Raw genomic sequence first — 22,470 nt, forward strand, 5'->3', positions numbered from 1 at the left:
ATCATTCTAAGAATTACAGTAAATGTCTTTTGCAGGTTCTACAAACAAGTCCCCCACCCCTTGACATTTCATAGTGCACCTTTAAAAGAATCAACACCTTTTAGTCTGCTAGACTGTTCAGAATACAACTTTTTTTTGTTGGTATTTTCTTTTAGAAGAGAGCAAGGGTCAGCAAAACATGTTGATGTTGCCCTGAGGCGAGGTGTGTGTACGATGCCCTGGTCGGTGGGTTGCAGAGGCAACCTCAGAATTCCTCTTCACACATTCCTCAGCATGGCTTAAGATGTGCACATCTGCTCATATCCTTATGTGAAAGGTGCTGGGGGCAGAAATGTAAAGGTTCTGGTTAGATTGCCTCTGTTGTCAATGTTAGAGTAATGACTACTGGAAAACCCCAGTTTATACCTCCTCTATGAGGCCACGATGTGGAGCACATTCAGCCATAGACTTATCCCCCCCCCCCCCCCCCCGACACACCACAACCCGCCTCGGCCAGGCTTTTGTGCCGGTAGCCATCACGCTCCACAACTGTGGGCATGGACTGCTGCTGCTGGAGAACTAACGGCTGGTGAACTTGAGAACTGTTGGGCCTGTCTCTTGATAATAAACATTGCACGGACTGTATGCAGTGTGTTACTATGGTTTGTACCATATAATACCATCATCACTATTACTACTGCCTGATTGAATCCTGCCACTCACTACTGTTCACTACTACCACTGTTATCACTGCCATTATTACTTGCACTTTGTACTATGTTATCTATGTACCTACCCTACCTGTACCCCCCATGCTGCTATGACACTTGAATTTCCCCAAGGGGATTAATAACTTGACTTGAGAAAAAAGATAACTATAGTCCTCTGAAAATCATTTGATTAATGTGTTTGCCATAGTAAACACCATACAAATTTGACAATTATTTTCAGTTTTTCCTCTAAAGACAAGGATGAGGATTTGTAGTATAGAATATTTTTCTCATGTTTGAGAAAAGAAACAATTCTATTCTTACACCCCTGGTTTCTGCAGGCTTCACTCACAAACTGAAACTTGAAGCAATGATCAATATCTACCAGCTACTATCTTTATCTTAAAGGGGCACTTCACTGGAAAAACAACAGTGATTTATTTCGCACATAATCTCACGCATATCCCAAGGCTCTAAACTGTTTTGCACACATTCATTTAGTTTGACAGTTATTGAGAGTTAATGAGTTTGAATATATCCTCCCGTGATGTAATCAGAGGACACTGAATCCTTTATCCATTATGGCCGGAAATCTTAGCACAATATGTACTTTAATAGGGATTGCAGTTTTTTCATCTACATAATTTCATTGAGCTGTAGTTAACTCTATGTATCAATGCCTACCTTAGGAAGTCTGGCGCTCGGACTATCATGTGCTGGAAGTCCTCGAGGGACAGACGTCCGTCGTTGTCCAAATCGGCTTCGTCGATCACCTTCTCGCAGACCATCCTCACCTCGTCCTCCGTCAGCTCGTTGCGGGTCAGCTTGTTCAAGGTCTTCTCCAAGTCCGACTTGCAGAGAAAGTCGTCGTCGTTGAAATCTTAGAAGGATGAGAAAAGGAAGATGGCCGAGTCGTGTTTTGCAGCGCCTCTCAAGCTCTCGGGGACCTCGGGCCCACGTAAAGTCAGCCTTCATCTTGACATGTGGGGGATTGATGACCCATTAACTCTTTCATTCAGCACATTTGTATACAGTAGGCCTACACACTTACCCAGTGCATCCAGTCCACCAGGACCCACCAAAACCTGCACGGGCTACACAGTATGACGTATCATGCCAGTTAGGGTACCTTGTGTGTACTGCACCTTGTGTATACTTTTACTCATAGTGCGTATATATATATTCAGATTCAAGTTCTTTATTGCCTATATTTATTGTAACGTATAATATAACCGATAGGGCACACATAACCTCATCTGCACCTTTGTTTACACTGTTTATTTGGTCTCATCTTAAATTGTATTGCCTATATACAAATAAAGTTATTATTATTATTATATTTATGTCTTTCTACTATTACCCTGCCCATACCTGTACCTCCCCTCCCCCCCATGCTGCTATGACGCCCACATTTCCCCAAGGGAAGCAATAGAGGAATATCATCCTACCTGAGAGGTCAGTCCGGGGGGTCTTGGCACCTCATCGTTGGTTTTCCATGGCTTACATGATTGACGCCTTCCTTACGTTTTCCTCTTACATGGGTCTGAATAATGGATGACAACTTTCCTTGACCCATGACCATGGCTGTGTGTTGGCTTATGCAACATCTGTCAGCTTTGCTTAATTAGGGAACACCGGTGCTGAGTGTGGTACTGGTCTTTCACAGCCCCCCCCCCTGCCACCATAATGGGCTAGTGAATCATTTATAGCTTTTCCCTGTGCCTTCCATGGTGCTTAATGCTGTGGAGCCCCTCGCCATGACACCCTGTATAGAAAGAGCCGCCCCCTGCATGGCAGGGATTGACGGCTATATTGTTTGTCGGTTCGTACGGGGGACCGGCGGGCAATGCATACCAGATAAAGTTTGTGAGATTCATGCGTTAGTGGCTAAATGTATATAAGGAGGTCATCACACACTCCTGCTCCGTATGCGATGAACTTTATTTGAACGTTTTGGCAAAGAGGTTCTTGATCAAATAATTTTTTTTTAACATGTGGTCCAGGAGCATGTGATTTCATTCACCTCATAATGTCGTCTGGACAGCTGGACGTCAAGCTTGAAATGACCTGCCTCAACATTGACCATATTCGCACGGTGGACATTTTGCCCTTATGTCACGCTCAGGTTGGGTTCCTTTTCCACCCTGTTTCCTCGCAGGCCGGCAACCTTTCCATTTATTATATTTGTGTGACATTTCCAAAACCATATCTAATTTGAACCCTCTGAAGACGAGCGTAACACTGTCTTTCCAAGGCTCCAGTGGGTTAGATTCTCAAGCTATAGAGCGAAGATAGAGAATTACAACCTTGACCTTTCTCACCTAAAGAGATCTGAGGGAAATTGGGCTCATCAGCTTTTACAACCATGACAGGTTCATCCCTAGTTCCATGCAGTTTGGGGTCAAAGATATGATTTTAAATATTTATTTTATTTGACCATAAATATAAGACAAGATATAGATAAGATATTCCTTTATTGATCCCCTTTGGGAAATTCGGGCATCATTGCAGCATGGGGGAGGGGGGAGGGGAGGTACAGGTATGGGCAGGGTAATAGTAGAAAGACATAAATATAGGCAATACAATTAGAGGAAGGGGAACTATGTGAGAATGCTATTCATCGACTACAGCTCGGCATTCAATACCATAGTCCCCTCCAAACTCATAGCCAAGCTCAGGGACCTGGGCTTGAACTATGACCTCTGCCAGTGGGTCTTGGACTTCCTGACGGGCAGACCCCAGGTGGTGAGAGCAGGCAACTGCACCTCCTCATCCATAACCCTCAACATAGGGGCCCCCCAGGGCTGTGTTCTGAGTCCCCTCCTCTACTCCCTGTCCACACACGACTGTGTGGCTCAGCGGAGTAGCAACACAATCATCAAATTTGCTGACGACACAGTGGTGGTGGGCCTGATCTCTGCAAACGACGAGAGGGCCTACCTGGATGAGGTCAAGGTCCTGGCGGGATGGTGCCAGGAAAACAGCCTCTCCCTGAACGTCAGCAAAACAAAGGAGATGATTGTGGACTTCAGGAGGTCGGGGGTCAAGGACTACAGCCCCCTCAGCATCGACGGGGCACCGGTTGAGAGAGTGAACAGCTTTATGTACCTCGGAGCCTACATATCCGAGGACTTGACATGGACCACACACATTGACAGTGTTGTGAAGAAGGCACGACAACGCCTCTACTTCCTCAGGCGCCTAAGGAAGTTCCAAGTCAGTCAGAAGATCCTTAAGAACTTCTACTCATGTACAATAGAGAGCATCCTGACTGGCAACATCACCTCCTGGTTTGGGAATAGCACTGCACAAGACCGAAGCAGACTACAAAGAGTGACGCGTTCAGCCGAACGCACAATTGGAGGGGGGCTCCCCACCCACCAGAACATTTACAACAAGCGGTGCAGGGGCAAGGCTAAGAGAATCATTAAGGACTCCAGTCACCCGAACAACTGCCTCTTTGAACTGCTGCGGTCAGGCAAGCGATACCGGAGTCTCAAGGCGAGCACAGAAAGACTCAGAAGAAGCTTCTATCCCCAGGCCATCAGGCTGCTCAACGAACAATGAACACTACACAACAACCATCAAACGCACATAGCACACACATCCACACGCACACACTCACTTTAAACAAACACACTGTAGCACCCACTCCCCACACTTTATAGCACACACTCACTTTAAACAAACACACTGTAGCACCCACTCCCCACACTTTATATTTATTGATAAAGGATTGCACTACAACTCGTACACCTTACTGTAAATTGTACCTAAATTGTACCTCATCCCATTTCTGCTTTGCACTATATAGTATTGTATATTAGTACACTGCATAGTATTGTATATTATATGGTAACTCAGTTACGTCTATTCTGCATCGAACATTGTACATATGTCTATACTGAACACTGTGACCTCATTTTCTACTTCTAATTTACATGCTATACTATGTTATTTGATACGTATCTTGTCTAGCACAGTCTCTGGAGCGTAACAGTAAGAAGCATTTTGTATAAAAGTATTCTGTACTTCTGTATGACAACTATTAAAGAAACTTGAGAAACTTGAGCTGAATATAAGAATATGAGAAAAGAATAAACAGTGTAAACAATATAATTAACTCTGAATATAAAAATGAGAAAAATATATTTCTATAATGTATTTCTACTTAGGCCAACAGTGTTGGAGTTTCATTAATTGGGTAAAGCTGAGGCTGCAATTCCAGTAGCCTGGTTTATAACTTATGATATGTACAGATATAGATATAGTCACAGATATGCAAAAAAGGATTATATGCAGGTATGTACAGACAGATGTGGATATATACGGTAAGTACATTCTATCATGCAGAGTTGTATGGGTTATATGCAGGTGTATAAGTAGGTATATAGAAGGATTATATACAGGTATATTCAGGCAGATATTATATGCTGTAAATATAAATATATAAATGTGTATATATATGGTATATACAGCACTATAGTACATGCTATCACACAGAGTTATATGGGTAGACTATAGTATGAGGTAGGTAGTTATGATAGACTATGAACACATCACTCCTGTCCTCCACTCTCTCCACTGGCTCCCAATCAAAGAACGCATCAACTTCAAAACACTACTCCTCACCTTCAAAGCCCTCCATAGCCTGCCCCCCCCCCCCTACCTGACTGATCTCCTTCTTCCCTACCGCCCCACCCGTTCCCTCCGGTCCTCCTCCACTGCCTCCCTCACTGTCCCGTCATCCAAACTTAAAAACTTTGGTGATCTCACCAAACTCCCTCCCTCAGTCCATCAGAGACTCCCCCCCTCCAACCTGTTTGATGTTTGTTACTGTGGCTCTATGTTTCTGTGTATCTCATGCTGCTTTCCCCTGTTTCCCTTGTGGTCTTATGTTCCTTTTTTTTGTTTCTTTGTTTTACTATGTTTCTCTGCCTATTGTCAGCGACTTCGGGTCCTTGAGAAGCGCTATATATAAATAAAATGAATTATTGATATGATAGACTATAGTACATGGTAGGTAGTTATGATAGACTATAGTATGAGGTAGGTAGTTATGATAGACTACAGTATGAGGTAGGTAGTTATGATAGACTACAGTATGAGGTAGGTAGTTATGATGATATTTAGTATCTTTTCCCATTGTTTGGGTCCCTGGGTGAAGTGGAGATGTTTTACCGTAGATTTTAAAAGCATAGTAGGCCTTCAGGTCCCGTGGAGCCATCTCACTCAGCACTGAGAACATGTCCAGGAAGTCGTCCAGGGTCATGTTTCCCTCTCCGTCTTCAGAGAAAACCTCAGCGATCCTCTGACGGAACGGGTTGTCCTGGAGAGAGAGAGAGAGAGAGAGAGAGAGAGATAGAAACCTACTAATAAGTAATCTACTGTGCCTTTATTTATTATTACCTACTATGCTAGTATGTCTATACTACTATGCACTCAACACTGTTTGACGAACAAAGTTACTTATACCCTTAGCTGCCAATGTTGTACCCTTCCTGCTGACTTGTTGTACAACAAAAGTTGCTTTGTATAAAAACGACAGCTAAATGACAAATGCAGGGGTGGAATAGTAATGAAGTACTTTTACTTTACTACATTTCAAGTATCCTGCTTTTTTATTTCACTACATTTATCTGGTACTTTTAATAAAAACAAGTCTTACATACAAAGCATTTGACAAGTTTATGAAAACGATGTGAACTCTCAAAGATCAAAGTGTCAAAGAGAGAGCAATCAGAGCGAGCATAAGGACACCCCAAGTAATTTAACATAACTTCAAAGTTTACACATTGAAAATTGAATTATACTAAGCACTGGAATGCTTTTACTTTCACTTTTACTTGAAAAGCTTTTGAATGCAGGACTTCTTTCTTTTTTACCAGAGTCATATTCAACAAGGATATTCCTACTGTTACTTGAAAGTAAGTGGTATTTTGTTGTTAAAATAAGTGGTCTACATGTTAATAAAATAGCTCTACATTCCTACAGCCATCACTGATATAAAGTGTCTGGTCAGTAACATGGGTCTCTCAGTTCCTCCGCTCTGCAGTACACAAAATACATTTCCTGTTATCCTGTTCACACTTTATTCAATCAGGAGAGAAAACTCCACATTGCAAAAATGGTCAGACAAAAATAAGAACAGTATAAACAGTATACAATTATCTACCAGTGCAGTAAGCTAATTTGGCTTGGCAAGATTTCTTAAAATAAGTAAAAATATCTAGGGTTCTCTCTCCTGATTTGGGGAATGGGATACCAGAAAATTAATTTTGTGTTTACTGCAGAGAAGGAGGGATTGGGAGACCCATTTTACTGACCAAAACACAATATCAGTGATGGCTGTCATAATGTAGAGCTACTTAACACTTATTTTAACAAAAATAAATACCACTTACAGCACCTTTACTGAAGGTGTTATGTACCTAACTTAATCAGGTATAACTGAGCAGCTGTACGCAGTAGCAGGTTAGATACCAAGTGCTGTTATGTAAGAGGTTGATAGCAGTTCAGCTCACAGCATTGAAGATAAATCCGGTGAATTTGGTAATTTGTAACGGGCAATTAAAAAAAGCATAAACTTCATAGCCCCCCTTCCCCCCAAAGGCACACGGTATACAGTGTCAACGCGTGTTTACCGTGCTGTCATTGTGAGGACGTGTGTGTAAAGGGGCGCATCATTGACCCAAGTGTGCCCAGTGGGACCTGCAGGCTTTCCTCAAGTTTAAAAGACTCAGGTAACATATAACCGTCCAAGGACTGCTGTCGATTAGCTGGGCATTAATTATGCATCGGCGACACAGAGAGAGAGAGTCTGCAGGGTGAGTGTGTGTGTGTGTGTGGGCTTGCGGGTCTGCAGAGTGAGTGTGTGTGGGCTTGCGGGTCTGCAGAGTGAGTGTGTGTGAGCTTGCGGGTCTGCAGGGTGAGTGTGTGTGGACTCGCGGGTCTGCAGAGTGAGTGTGTGTGAGCTTGCGGGTCTGCAGAGTGAGTGTGTGTGAGCTCGCGGGTCTGCAGAGTGAGTGTGTGTGGACTCGCGGGTCTGCAGAGTGAGTGTGTGTGAGCTTGCGGGTCTGCAGGGTGAGTGTGTGTGGGCTCGCGGGTCTGCAGGGTGAGTGTGTGTGGGCTGAGCTCGCGGGTCTGCAGGGTGAGTGTGTGTGGGCTGAGCTCGCGGGTCTGCAGGGTGAGTGTGTGTGGGCTGAGCTCGCGGGTCTGCAGGGTGAGTGTGTGTGGGCTGAACTCGCGGGTCTGCAGGGTGAGTGTGTGTGGGCTGAGCTCGCGGGTCTGCAGGGTGAGTGTGTGTGTGGGCTCGCGGGTCTACCTTCAGCTCTGGCATGCTGCCGATCAGCTCGTATGGAAGCTTCACATCTGGCTGCTCGGTGTAGTCGAGAGGAACGAGTTGCGGTGCCAAGTCCCGATAGCGGTCGAACAGCCTATTAAGAGTTGCAAGGTTACGGACAATTTACTTTCAGTATAGGATGACAGTATCTATCGTTGTACATTACATTACATTAGATTAAAATGTTGTCTAGTTACCGTGTACAACGAAAAGAGGTTTGGCATCCAACCAGAGTGCAAATGTAACAGTAAAGTGCAATAGTAATGTACAATGTACAGGTGATTAGACTGGGTATAAAATATATACATTAGTACTACTGAGTAATAGTGCTAATCAGATGCATATACTACAGAGTTGTAGTTTGAATAGGTACAGTATAATGTGTACATCCTTGGGAATATTAGGGAAATAATCAGACAAAAAGAACACGACAAAAAAAAAAAAAAAGTATCTGACAGTACTGTATTTCTCAAGTATTTCTAAAATGTATTATTATTATTATTATTTATTCATTTGTAATAATAATAATTTAAAAGGCCATTGGTATCTACCCTTGCATATCCAAAGGTAGACAAGGCAGGTGTGTTTTTTGTAAGAGATGGTTGAACAACGAGACGTCATACCTTCCTATTATTGAGCAAAAATAAAAGATGAACTCACCTGAGAATCTCTTTTCTTGTAAAATATGTACAATCCTGCAATATAACCACAGATCAGGGTGAGGATGTGGAACATGGAATACAATATAGAATAGAAACGCCCCTTCAGAGTATACTGAATCAGTTTAATCTGTCAACAAATTCAGATAAAACAACAAAACTCATATTCAGATTCTTATATTCTTTTGCAGATTCACAAAGAAATGAATGTGTAATTTTCATCCTTCACTCGACTGTTTTATCCACACGCTTCATTTTGATCAATCAATTCACGCACATTTTTCACTTTGGACCGGGCCTTTGAGATGCTGATAGGACAACTTCAAAAAAGGTAGAGAGCAGTGCAGAAGGACCCGGTTGGATCTTCAAAGGCGGCTGTGAAAAGCAAACCTTTTGAACCTCTTAAATCAACAAATGCCACCAGACATAGTTTTTTAACTGTTTGATTAGAATACGGCCACACTGCTGTGATCTCTGACGTCGGCACCTGGTCCTCTCTTAACGACCGCTCACTCCCCTCCATCTATTTTCTCAGCAAACAAATGAGTCGACAAAAGAAGTGTGACAAGTGTGTGGAAAGACTCTAGGTCGTGTGAGAGAGGAACACCGTACACGACACCGCCCTGCAGAAGCTAACCGCACTAACTACAATCTTTGCATTTTTTGGTTATAAGTTCAATTGAACCACTCAATATCTGTTTTATATAGTGACAACGTTTCAGAGTTCAATCTTGCTCTGTTTTAGAGAAAAAGGGGTATAAAGAATTGCAGTAACTGGGTAATTCCTGACTATTGGTGACTTTTCAATGTGCTAACCTTTGGGGGGGGGGGGGAAATCATGTTTTTGTGTGTGCGTTTTTAGAATTATATCAGGTAAATAACATGTTTAACCTTCAGGTACTTGTATTGGTGGAGCTCAAGCACTTAAATAATAATAATTATGGGTGGATTGTTCAGCCATTGACCGTGAGAGAGTTCCACCCTGTTAGGGACATAGCTATTGCAAAGTGTTAATAATGTAAATATTCAACAATACTTAGCTTTTCTTACACCTTATGTGTCCCTTATTCCATCATATATATGGTTTTATTTGAATAAACATTTATTAATTTATTTGTAAAACATTTAACATAGTTAATAATGTCTATGACCTTCGGACATCCACAGCCAACTTTCAACATATTTACATATAAGTCTCTGTCTCTATGTCTGTCTTCTATCTCTGTCGGTCTCTGTCCGCCTTTCTATCTGTCTCTGTCTGTCTTTCTACCTATCTCTGTCAGCTTTTCTATCTGTCTCTATCTGTCTATGCCTCTGTCTCTTTGTGTCTGTCATGTGTCTCTCTCTCTGTTTGTTTGTTTGTTTGTTTGTTTGTCTGTCTGCCTGTGTCTTTCTTAATTTGTCTCTGTCCGTCTGTCTTTCTCTGTTTGTCTCCGTCTGTCTTTCTACCTATCTCTGTATGTCTCTGTCTGTCTCTGTCAGCCTTTCTATCTGTCTCTGTATGCCTGTCTCTCTCTGTTTGTCTCTGTCTATCTCTGTCTGTCTGTCTCACATTTAAATCTTTGTTTCAGGTAAGTATGTCAAGATTTCAGGTCATTGGTAGGATACTTTGTATTATGTTTCAGGCATTGTATTGTCTTAATAACCCAAAATTGCGTTCCACCCTGTTAGTTTGTGGTTTTTAGCCTTCTGAACAAAAGAGAACTACAATTCCCATGAACCAACATTCAGGAAGTGGAATCATTGGCGGAAAATTCAAAGAAGCAAAGTCAGGTGAGCACCAACGATCTGTTGCTTTTTTTGCAAGTTTTATGGTGTTAGTCTGTATGTCCTACTCTTACATTTCCCCCCTGTTAGGCAAAATTATGAGGAAAGTAAACCACATAAAGCAAAACAAATTATATATATTGTCAAGTTGAAAAGGTCTAAGATTTGCATTATAATAATTCTCTGTCTCTGTCTCTCTGTCTGTCTGTCTGTCTCACATTCTTCAATTTTGTTTCAGGTAAGTATGACAAGATTTCAGGTAATTGGGTAAGTATAGGATACTTTGTATTATGTTTCAGGCATTCTATTGTCTTAATAACTGTAATTCATTGCAATACTTGTCTACATATTAGGTAAGTATACACTTCAATCCATTTAAGGTTTTCGTTACATTCATCTCTCTGTCTCTTTCTCTGTCTGTCTCACACTGTCCAGATAGATTCCTCAACATATCTCCATGTTGCTATATCTAATTGCATCTACCTTTTGTTTAGTGCTCGAGGCTCTTCAATCAGGCGCAGTACCTGACTGTCAACATACTGCAGTATCTTATCTTATAGCTTTTGCCTTCTGGAGATGAATGTCCCTCCCTCTCAAAGAGTGTTGTCAATGGTCCTCATTCTCGAACGGACATACATAAAAGTTACCAAGGAATTCCTTCGTAACTCGATTTACATACTTATTCGGTTTTCTCGAAAGGCTTCGTATTGTAAATTCTTTGTAGGATTTATGTGATTGATTGATTGATTGATTGAAAACTTTATTAACAGATTGCAGAATGGGTACAATACAGTACAGCTCAATACACACAATTGTTAAGGGGATGCAGACCAGAGAAATACTTTCGTCTTGTTTACATCAGGGTCCCCCATTTTCAATTCATCAGGACATATATGACATACATGACATACAGATAGTCAGTACTGCTACATCTATACATTTATGACATACCAGATTTGCAAATACAGTACTGTTTGTGATACAGAAGGAGTCAAGAAAAGGGAGTATATACATTTGATGTAGAAACTGTACATTGGAGGAGGTTGGGTGGGGGGGGTTGGGTACATTGGGATATTGACAACCATACTGGGTCATTTACATTGGAGGTGGTTGGGGGGGGGGGGGAGGGCACACTGTATAAACAAGTAAAACTGTACATTGAGGGGGGGGGGAGGAGACACTGTACAAACAAACAAAATTGTACATTGGACTATTGACAAAACCATACTAGGTAAATGTCTGTACATTGGAGGGGGTTGGGTTAGGATATTTACAGGGGCCAGTGTTGAATTGCAGTCTCCCGTAGGTGTCCCTTGAGAGAGGTTTTGAAAGTGGGTAGTGATCCACATTCCTTTACAGCTTTGGGTAGGGCGTTCCACATTGATGTGGCATAATTGCGAAACGTGTTTAGTCCCTTATTTGAGCCGAATCTGGGTTTAACATGATTTGTGGAGCTCCCTCTGGTGTTGTGATCGTGGTATTCACTGACCTTTGGGAAGTATTTTGACATGTACATGGGTACCTTGGTCGTGTAGTGTATCTTGTAGACCAGGCCCATTGCAAGTTGCTGTACTCTGTCGTCTACTCTAAGCCATCCTAGGTTGTCAAAGTGGGCAGGGGTGAGGTGGGTTCTAGGAGTAAGGTCAAGCAGTAGTCTGACCAGTTTGTTTTGAGATGTTTGTAATTTTGTTTTTAGCGCCTTTGAGGTGCTTTGGTACCATGAGGTGCAAGCATAGTCATAGTACCCCTGAATGAGTGCTCCTGCCAGAGTCTTCAGGGTATTCTTGTTTACCAGAGAGGAGATCCGGTACAAGAATCGAGTTTGTTGGTTGACTTTTTTTATTACATTGGATGCCATTTTGTCACAGGAGAGATTAGCCTCTAGGATGGAACCCAGGTAGGTAATTTCATCTTTCCTTGTGACAATATTGTCACCCACTGTAACTGAGAAGCCGTCGGTCTTGCTGAGTTTGTTATTTGAACCGAAGAGAATGGACTCTGTTTTGCCCATGTGTAATGATAGTTTGTTATCAGCGAGCCATATGCAGATTCTGCCTAGTTCCGAGCTGAGGGTTTTTTCAACCTGTAACTTGTTCTTGTCAGAGACCAGCAGGGCTGAGTCGTCCGCAAACAGGAACAAGTTGCAGTCACAAGCTGACGACATGTCATTTGCATAAATTAGGAACAGTAGCGGTCCTAGTATGCTTCCTTGTGGAACACCACAGCTCACTGTGAGGGGGGGGGATAGGGTACCGTTTACCTCCACCATCTGTTCCCTCCCCTCAAGGTAGGATTGCATCCAGCTCACTGATAGACTATCAAAACCAATTGCTTTTAGCTTGTCAATCAGAATGGAGTGATTGACCGTGTCAAAGGCCTTTTGTAGGTCCAGCATGACCATGCCGCAGTATTTGCCTGCGTCCACCTCTTGTTTGATGTGGTCATTCAAATAGAGAAGGCATGTGTCAGTGGAGTGGGATGTTCTGAAGCCAGATTGGAATTCGTAGATTAGATTTTTTTCCGCTAGGTACTTTTCGACCTGTTCGTAGACTATTTTTTCCATGACTTTCGAGATGGAGGTGAGAATAGAAACAGGGCGGTAGTTGCCTGGGTCTAATTTGCTGCCCTTTTTGTGCAGAGGGGTCACCCTCGCAATTTTGAAGTCCTTGGGGACGTGTCCCTGTTTTATGGAGAGGTTTATTATGTGTGTGATGATTGGGGTGATGGCGGCTGCTGAGTCTCTGAGGAATTTGGAGGGGATGTTGTCATGGCCAGTGGCCTTGTTAGGTTGGAGGGCGCTCAGTTTATTGAGTACCTCATCTGTTGTTACCATTTCCAGCTTGAAGTCGTCCTTGCGGACCCCTAGGTTTTTGTAGTAAGCTACTATGTGTTCTACCCCATAAAGCCCTGAGTGGGAGGGTAGTTTGTTTACCAGTGTTGTGGCTATGTTTGTGAAGAAAATGTTTAAGTAATTGGCTACATCCAGCTTGTCTGTGATGAGCGTGTTGTCCGTTTTTATGTTTATGTTTGAGAATCTGGTTTTAAGTTTTTTACTGCATCTTAGTTGATTATTGAGTAATTTCCAAAGTTCACGTGGTTTGTTTTTGTTTTCCTCAGTTTTGTCATTGATGAAATTCTTTTTTGCAGTTTTGATCATGGAGTTTACGTCGTTTCTTAGTCTGTTTCTTTCTAGTTTGAGTTCAGTCACGTGGGCTTGGAGTTCACTGCTCGTGCTTTTAGTAAGCTTTGTGTAGGATGTAGGATTTACGAACTCGAAAAGGCAGTCGTAAGTCGGACAAACCGGTGTGCGCCCATGGTTTCAACATATTTCTCTGGGACAAGTCATTGGGGATTGCCGATAATACAGACATCCGTGGAATTAAATAATTCTAATGATAATTAATACGACAATATTTGTATCATTAATAATTACGTTTTGCATTTATAGTCCTGACTCAATGAGGCATTGTGAGCATTACACACACACTGCAAACTAAATAAATAAGAACTAAACAGATCGCCGTGGATATAACTACTGTAGATGATAGACTTAGAAGCACAGTCTTGAACATGGGCCCATTTGAATTTGTAGGAGAGACGTGAGCATCTTTTAACTCATTCAGTGCCAGCTATTAGATGGGTCCCGTTGTAGCAATGCCACACTTTAAAAGATAGGAGTGCGTCACCTTGTTTGTAGAGCTATAACTATATTCTATATTATAGCTATGGATACAATACTATGGCCCATTTGACATCAAATATCTATTGTTCAATATGTGAAAAAGAATACATTTTTTCATACGGTGTTATACCGTGGTGAATATAAGTATAGTTTTAGAGTGGTCTGGGGTAATTCCCGAATGGCTGAGTTACTGTGTATAGCCTACTATTCCCAAATCAAATCTATATAATAGGTATTATGTTTCATCATGAATGCATGAAAGGGGGGGGGGGGTCGTTTCTGATTATTTGATTGCCAGTAACAGCATTCGTATTGAACACTAAAAACGTTGATCAGCTTGATCGGTATAAAAGCATTGCACGATCAAGCCAGAATTGATGTCAGATAGTGATCTGGAATATTCCAAAAATAATATTCCAATTGTTTGATCAACCCCAACACAATTTACCACCAAGAGCGGAGAGTTTAGTCTCACAAAAAGATTGCGGCTTTTGTTAGCTTACGTGCTAATGTGATTGGGATTTGCCATTATAATAGTTAGCATTGCGGCTAGCGTACATTAGCGTAGTAACGTTACACATGGGAGACTATCTTGCTGGACACAAACATTGTTGATATAGCAGTCTGGTTAATGTTGTTAAATCGCTCGCTATTGATTGTACTAGTAACGTTAACGCTAGTAGAATGAATGGATGAAAACTTTATTTAACAGATTGCAGAATGGGTACAATACAATACGGCTCAATACAAAAAATTGTTAAGGGGATGCAGACCAGAGAAAGACTTTCGTCTTGTTTACATCAGGGACCCCCGATATCGTTTGTTACAATCATTTTCATATAACGCTACTTGCAACAGCTCTGCCATAAACACTGGAAATAATTTCGGTTACTATGTCCACACGCAACCACTGAAACCGGGATGCGCCAAAAACGTCACCCTGGACTTTGGACCACGGTTGCAGTGTTCCAAAAACCCGGTTGCGTGTGGACGAACAGTGCAACTGCGCACATTAAATCACGGTTACATAAAACCCCGCGTTCGTGTGGACAGGGCCTCAGTGTGTCTGCACAGTGGACAGAAGGTGACATCTTGCCATCCAATCTTGGAACTGGGCTACTGCTTTATCCTCTGTCACAACAGAAATGTTTTCATCTTTAACAAGTCATTAGAATAATAGAAGCCTATACTTTGGTGGAACGATTAATTTAGCACGTATACAGTATGTGTGTGTGTGTGTGTGTGTGTGTGTGTGTGTGTGTGTGTGTGTGTGTGTGTGTGTGTGTGTGTGTGTGTGTGTGTGTGTGTGTGTGTGTGTGTGTGTGTGTGTGTGTGTGTGTGTGTGTGTGTGTGTGTGTGTGTGTGTGTGTGTGCGTGCGTGCGTGCGTGCGTGCATGCGTGTGTGTGTGTGCTGTGGGCTGAGGCTGCCTCCCTAAGCTGTTACTTCGTTTAGCAATAGAAATACATCAAACAAACAATAAATAATATCATAGAGAAGAAGACAGTATATGGCATATTAAAACAGTATATTCCACTATACAGTAGTTATATCTGCAGCAATCTGTTTAGTTATTATTTATTTAGTTTGCATTGTGTGTGTGTAATGCTAACAATGCCTCATTGAGTCAGGACTATAAATGCAAAACGTAATTATTAATGATACAAATATTGTCATGTTAATTATCATTATAATTATTTAATTCTACGGATGTCTGTAGTATCGCAATCCCCAATGACTTGTCCCAGAGAAAGATGTTGAAACCATGGGCGCACACCGGTTTGTCCGACTTACAATACGAAGCCGTTCCGGAATGCAGAATAAGTACGTAAATCGAGTTACGAAGGAATTTCTTGGTAACTTTTATGTATGTCCGTTCGAGAATGAGGACCATTGACAACACTCTTTGAGAGGGAGGGACATTCATCTCCAGAAGGCAAAAGCTATAAGATAAGATAAGATACTGCAGTATGTTGACAGTCAGGTACTGCGCCTGATTGAGCCTCAAGCACTAAACAAAAGGTCGGTGCAATTAGATATAGCAACATGGAGATACGTTGAGGAATCTGCAGTGTAGACAGATACAGACAGAGACAGAGACAGAGAGATGAATGTAACGAAAACCTTAAATGGATTGAAGTGTATACTTACCTAATATGTAGACAAGTATTGCAATGAATTACAGTTATTAAGACAATAGAATGCCTGAAACATAATACAAAGTATCCTATACTTAGCCAATTACCTGAAATCTTGTGATACTTACCTGAAACAAAATTGAAGAATGTGAGACAGACAGACAGAGAGACAGAGACAGAGAATTATTATAATGCAAATCTGTAAATGTCCTAACAACCCCCTCCAATGTACAGTAAAAATTACCAAGTATAGTCTTGTCAATATTCCAATGTACAGTTTTGCTTGTACAGTTGTACAGTGTCCCCCACCCACCCCTCCTACCCAACCTCCCCCCCACTCCTACACAACCTCCCCCCCCACCCACCCAACCACCTCTGCATCCCCTTAACAATTGTATGTATTGAGCTGTACTGTACTGTACCCATTCTGCAATCTGTTAATAAAGTTTTCAATCAATCAATCAATTAGACCTTTTCAACTTGACAATATATATGTGGTTTAGTTTCCTCATAATTTTGCCTAACAGGGGGGAAATGTAAGAGTAGGACATACAGACTAACACCATAAAACTTGCAAAAAAGCAACAGATCGTTGGTGCTCACCTCACTTTGCTTTTTTGAATTTTCTGCCAAATGAGTGATTCCACTTCCTGAATGTTGTTTCATGGGAATTGTAGTTCTCTTTTGTTCAGAAGGCTAAAAACCACAAACTAACAGGGTGGAATGCAATTTTGGGGACACACAGTAAATTCAATACAAATACTAAATAACGTTAATTTATCCATTTATAATTAGAGAGATTTTAACCTGAACTATATGATAATAAAGGCATATTTCAACTTATTTATAATTATATTGCAAATGTTTCTAATTGAAACTGAACATTTGCTTTTGGGGACATTGTAAAAAGGGGTGTATGTGCCTAAAATGTTTATTTAAAAAAAAATATATATATATATATATATATATATAATTATACTACATGCATTTTTGTGTGTTAATGTTATAATAAAGAGGACCTCAATCTATAATAAAAGCCTTTCATTATAAACATGTGATTTATTTTAAGTAAGATATAACGAGTTATATCCTGAGGACGGAAAAGTCACCAATAGCCAGGGGAATGACCCAACTACAAAATCACTGGATAGTCAAAGAACTTTAAAGACTGCGGTTAGCTCCTGCAGGGCAGTTACAGTGAAGCAACATGTCACATTCAGCAGTATCAGTGGCTTGATAAATGTCTTCTTGTAGAGACTGACCTGGTAGGCATCTAGCTGCTGTGACGTGAAGATGGTCTGTTTATTCCCCATGTCTGAGCGCTGCTCATGCCGGGACTCCGCTCCATCGTTGTACCAGCATCAAGTGCTTCTGAAGGTGCATGGGTATGTCAGATATGAAATAGCGGGACAAAAGGAGGCCAGGGCCAAGTGGGGGATCGGGTGTCGTGCCGCCACTGGGCCCTTTGGTTCCCCATTATAATGGGAGCATTTCATCGTTTTCTCCAATGTGAATAGCAGCCCCTTTGACGGTGAACAAGGGCTGTCGCCCGGCATCATGCCGAGTGCTATCAACCCCCTGAGTGCAACTCCGTGGCCAACGCCTCGCTCTGCTCTCGGGTTACACCTGCTTTAGAACGGGGGTTTTGTAATGGCAAATAGACTTTTTGATGGGAGACAGGCTTTGTTTTAGTTGAGAACTTGATTGTTTGATATTCCCCGGCGGGTATATAGGTCAGGGACACAGTGTTGGTTATGTGCAAAGGGTGTCACTAGCAACACATGCGTGACTTTGAGTATTAATAATTAGTATTAATAATCGTCATGTGAAACACTTGACACTAACACGACAATTCGGTAACGTTTTCCTTTTCAGGCTTTTTTCTTGTTCCATCCCCCTTTTTTAATTGTTATGCCAATTCCCTCCTGGTCGTTGCGCTGCCCTACTGTTGGTCTGGGGAGGGTGTAGACTACCACATGCTGCCCTACTGTGGGTCTGGTCAGGGTGTAGACTACCACATGCTGCCCTACTGTTGGTCTGGGGAGGGTGTAGACTACCACATGCTGCCCTACTGTTGGTCTGGGGAGGGTGTAGACTACCACATGCTCCCCTACTGTGGGTCTGGTCAGGGTGTAGACTACCACATGCTGCCCTACTGTGGGTCTGGGGAGGGTGTAGACTACCACATGCTGCCCTACTGTGGGTCTGGGGAGGGTGTAGACTGCCACATGCTGCCCTACTGTGGGTCTGGTCAGGGTGTAGACTACCACATGCTGCCCTACTGTGGGTCTGGGGAGGGTGTAGACTACCACATGCTACCCTACTGTGGGTCTGGGGAGGGTGTAGACTACCACATGCTGCCCTACTGTGGGTCTGGGGAGGGTGTAGACTGCCACATGCTGCCCTACTGTGGGTCTGGGGAGGGTGTAGACTGCCACATGCTGCCCTACTGTTGGTCTGGGGAGGGTGTAGACTACCACATGCTGCCATACTGTGGGTCTGGGGAGGGTGTAGACTATACCACATGCTGCCCTACTGTGGGTCTGGTCAGGGTGTAGACTACCTTAGTACCACATGCTGCCCTACTGTGGGTCTGGGGAGGGTGTAGACTACCACATGCTCCCCTACTGTTGGTCTGGGGAGGGTGTAGACTACCACATGCTGCCCTACTGTGGGTCTGGTCAGGGTGTAGACTACCACATGCTCCCCTACTGTTGGTCTGGGGAGGGTGTAGACTACCACATGCTGCCCTACTGTGGGTCTGGGGAGGGTGTAGACTACCACATGCTGCCCTACTGTGGGTCTGGGGAGGGTGTAGACTGCCACATGCTGCCCTACTGTTGGTCTGGGGAGGGTGTAGACTACCACATGCTCCCCTACTGTTGGTCTGGTCAGGGTGTAGACTACCACATGCTCTCCTACTGTTGGTCTGGGGAGGGTGTAGACTACCACATGCTGCCATACTGTGGGTCTGGGGAGGGTGTAGACTACCACATGCTGCCCTACTGTTGGTCTGGGGAGGGTGTAGACTACCACATGCTCCCCTACTGTTGGTCTGGTCAGGGTGTAGACTACCACATGCTGCCATACTGTGGGTCTGGGGAGGGTGTAGACTACCACATGCTGCCCTACTGTTGGTCTGGGGAGGGTGTAGACTACCGTAGTACCACATGCTTCCCTACTGTTGGTCTGGGGAGGGTGTAGACTACCACATGCTGCCCTACTGTGGGTCTGGGGAGGGTGTAGACTGCCACATGCTCCCCTACTGTTGGTCTGGGGAGGGTGTAGACTACCACATGCTCCCCTACTGTGGGTCTGGGGAGGGTGTAGACTACCACATGCTGCCCTACTGTTGGTCTAGGGAGGGTGTAGACTACCACATGCTGCCCTACTGTGGGTTTGGGGAGGGTGTAGACTGCCACATGCTGCCCTACTGTTCAAGTTTCTTTAATAGTTGTCATACAGAAGTACAGTGCTAGTGCAGTGCTAGGCGAGTGCTTAGACCTCTACACTACCCAGCCACCCCCTACTTTTTCTCTTTATCGTTTTCAGCATTGAAATTACTACAATGCCATTTTTTCTCACTAGCATAAATTGCCATATGCACAGGGGCGTAGCGAAGAATTCTGGAATTCTCATACACACCACCGTTTAGTAAAAAACATTACAAATCTTTTAGCCCAGACTCTCTGTGGGCCCTCCCCCAGCTCGGGGGCCCCGGGTAGTCAGTTCCCCCTTTCCCCACTCTACTACAGCCCAGCATCTGCATGTGTTTCAGCACCTTTCCCAAGGCCAAAGCACACTATCAGCCCAGACATGGGTAACCACAATGGCCTAGGAGGAGCCAATAATAAGGCAGAACAACCAACCGCCATGCTCTCATTCAAAACACGTAAGGTCATGAACAAACACTGCAAAAGAAACACAGCTCCTGGAGTCTAACCACATTGTGCGGACATTTGAACACATCACACCCATACTCCATTCCCTACACTCGCTCCCCGTCTCCTTCAGGATAGAATACAATATTACAAGGTCTCCCTCCTCACCCATCAGTGCATCCACAGCAACCCCCCCTCCTATCTAAAATAACTCATCGCGGGCGGCCGGGTAGCACAGCGGACTAAGCGTCTGGCTACCACTGCAGAGACACTGGTATCGAATCCGGCTGTCAGCGGTGCCTCCGGCTTGGCCGGTCGTCATACTGGCTCAATTGGCAGAGTCAGCGGGAGGGAAGCTGGTGGGTGGTAATCTGGTTTGATTGATTGATTGAAAACTTTATTAACAGATTGCAGAATGGGTACAGTACAGTACAGCTCAATACATACAATTGTTAAGGGGATGCAGACCAGAGAAAGACTTTCGTCTTGTTTACATCAGGGTCCCCCATTTTCAATTACTCATAACATATATGACATACACGACATACAGATAGACAGTACTGCTACATCTATACATTTATGACATACCAGATTTGCAAATACAGTACTGTTTGTGATACAAAAAGAGTCCAGAAAAGAGAGTATACATTTGACGTAGAAACTGTACATTGGAGGAGGTTGGGTAGGTGGGGTGGGGGTGGGGGGGGGACTGTACATTGGAGGTGGTTGGGTGGGTGGGGTGGGGGGGAGGGGGGGGGGGGTTGGGTAGGAGGGGGGGGGGGGGACACTGTACAACTGTACAAGCAAAACTGTACATTGGAATATTGACAAAACCATACTTGGTCATTTACTGTACATTGGAGGGGGTTGGGTTAGGACATTTACAGGGAGAGTGGTTTTGAAAGTGGGTAGTGATTCACATTCCTTTACAGCTTTGGGTAGGGTGTTCCACATTGATGTGGCATAATTGCGAAACGTGTTTAGTCCCTTGTTTGAGCAGAATCTGGGTTTAACATGATTTGTGGAGCTCCCTCTGGTGTTGTGATCGTGGTATTCACTGACCTTTGGGAAGTATTTTGACATGTACATGGGTACCTTGGTTGTGTAGTGTATCTTGTAGACCAGGCCCATTGCAAGTTGCTGTACTCTGTCGTCTACTCTAAGCCATCCTAGGTTGTCAGTGGTCGTTGTAAACAGCTACTCCTACAGGTCGGTCAAGGTGCCTGCACAGCGAGGGAGGGAAATGGTGAAGGTAGTGTGACCTCCCACGCGTTACACTTCACCAATGAGAGTCCTCGCTGCCAGGTGAAAAGAGGCTGCTGGCTGTCTCCTATGTATCGGAGGAAGCATGTGATAGACTTCAGGGTTCCCTAGATCGACCAGTGGGGGGCACATGCGCGCAAAGACCAGGAAGGGGAGGGGGGAATTGGCATAACGACTAAATTGGGATGGGAGGAAAATACAGAAAATAGGAGGAGAAAAGGTGGATCAAAAAAAAATAACTCATCGCTCCCCCGACCTCCACCCGCTCCCTCTGCTCTGGATACTCAAACACACTCAAACCCATACACAAAACGCACCGGGCCTTCTTCTGCTCAGCTGCTCCTCGGCTGTGGCATGCCCTCCCCGACCATCTACGCACCACAGTCCGTTGAGGCTTTTAAAAGGGGACAAAAAACATTTATTTTTAACAAGGCATTTGCCTAAATGGACTGAACCGATGCCTTGTGTTTCTTTTTTATTATAATTTTTTTTTATCTGAATGTTTCTTCCATTTTCATTGGTTGTTTTATAAAAAAAAGTATTTATCTTTATCTCCTTTCATGTAGCACTTTGAGATTGTTACAATATAAAGTGTGTTACAAATAGATTTTTTTTTTTTTTTTTTTTTATCCACTTTTTCTCCTCTTTTTCTATTTTTCTCCCATCCCAATTCCACTGTGCCAATTCTCCCCTCCCCTGTCTTGAACATTGCTCGCATATGCCCCCCACTGGCCAGTTGTAGGGAGGATAGAAGCCTTGCATCACATGTCCCCTTCGATACATGTGGAGGCAGCCTGTCACATCTTTTCACCTGTCAGCGCGGACTCTTATTGGAGAGGTGTAACGTGTGGGAGGCTCACACTACCGCCGCCATTTCCTGTCTCTGCTGTGCAGGCGTCCCCCAACCGATGTGTAGGAGTCGCTGTCCACAACGTCCAGATTACCACCCATCGACTTCCACCCGCTAACTCTGCCAATTGAGTTAGTATGACGACTGGCCCAAGCCGGAGGCAACGCCGACAGCCGGAGTTGAACCCGGTGTATCATGCGT

The 22,470-nt window shown here is 43.5% G+C and overlaps 1 protein-coding gene across 2 annotated transcripts; it reads right to left on the reverse strand.

Moving 5' to 3' along the window:
* Positions 1-297: 297 nt before the first annotated feature.
* Positions 298-17,588, reverse strand: LOC311239143 (calcium and integrin-binding family member 3-like; the record flags this gene model as incomplete). Of its 2 annotated transcripts, XM_084327399.1 has the most annotated exons (6): positions 298-319; positions 1,374-1,569; positions 5,871-6,018; positions 8,014-8,125; positions 8,692-8,726; positions 17,538-17,588. In XM_084327399.1, the coding sequence occupies 6 exons, from the start codon at positions 17,586-17,588 to the stop codon at positions 298-300; spliced, it is 564 nt and encodes a 187-aa protein (XP_084183525.1). The 2 variants fall into 2 exon arrangements, with proteins under 2 accessions (XP_084183525.1, XP_084183526.1); XM_084327400.1 differs by lacking the exons at positions 8,014-8,125; positions 8,692-8,726.
* Positions 17,589-22,470: the final 4,882 nt, after the last annotated feature.

This window comes from Notolepis coatsorum, assembly GCF_963971535.1.
Source record: "Notolepis coatsorum genome assembly, chromosome: 13".
NCBI classification, from domain to species: domain Eukaryota; kingdom Metazoa; phylum Chordata; class Actinopteri; order Aulopiformes; family Paralepididae; genus Notolepis; species Notolepis coatsorum.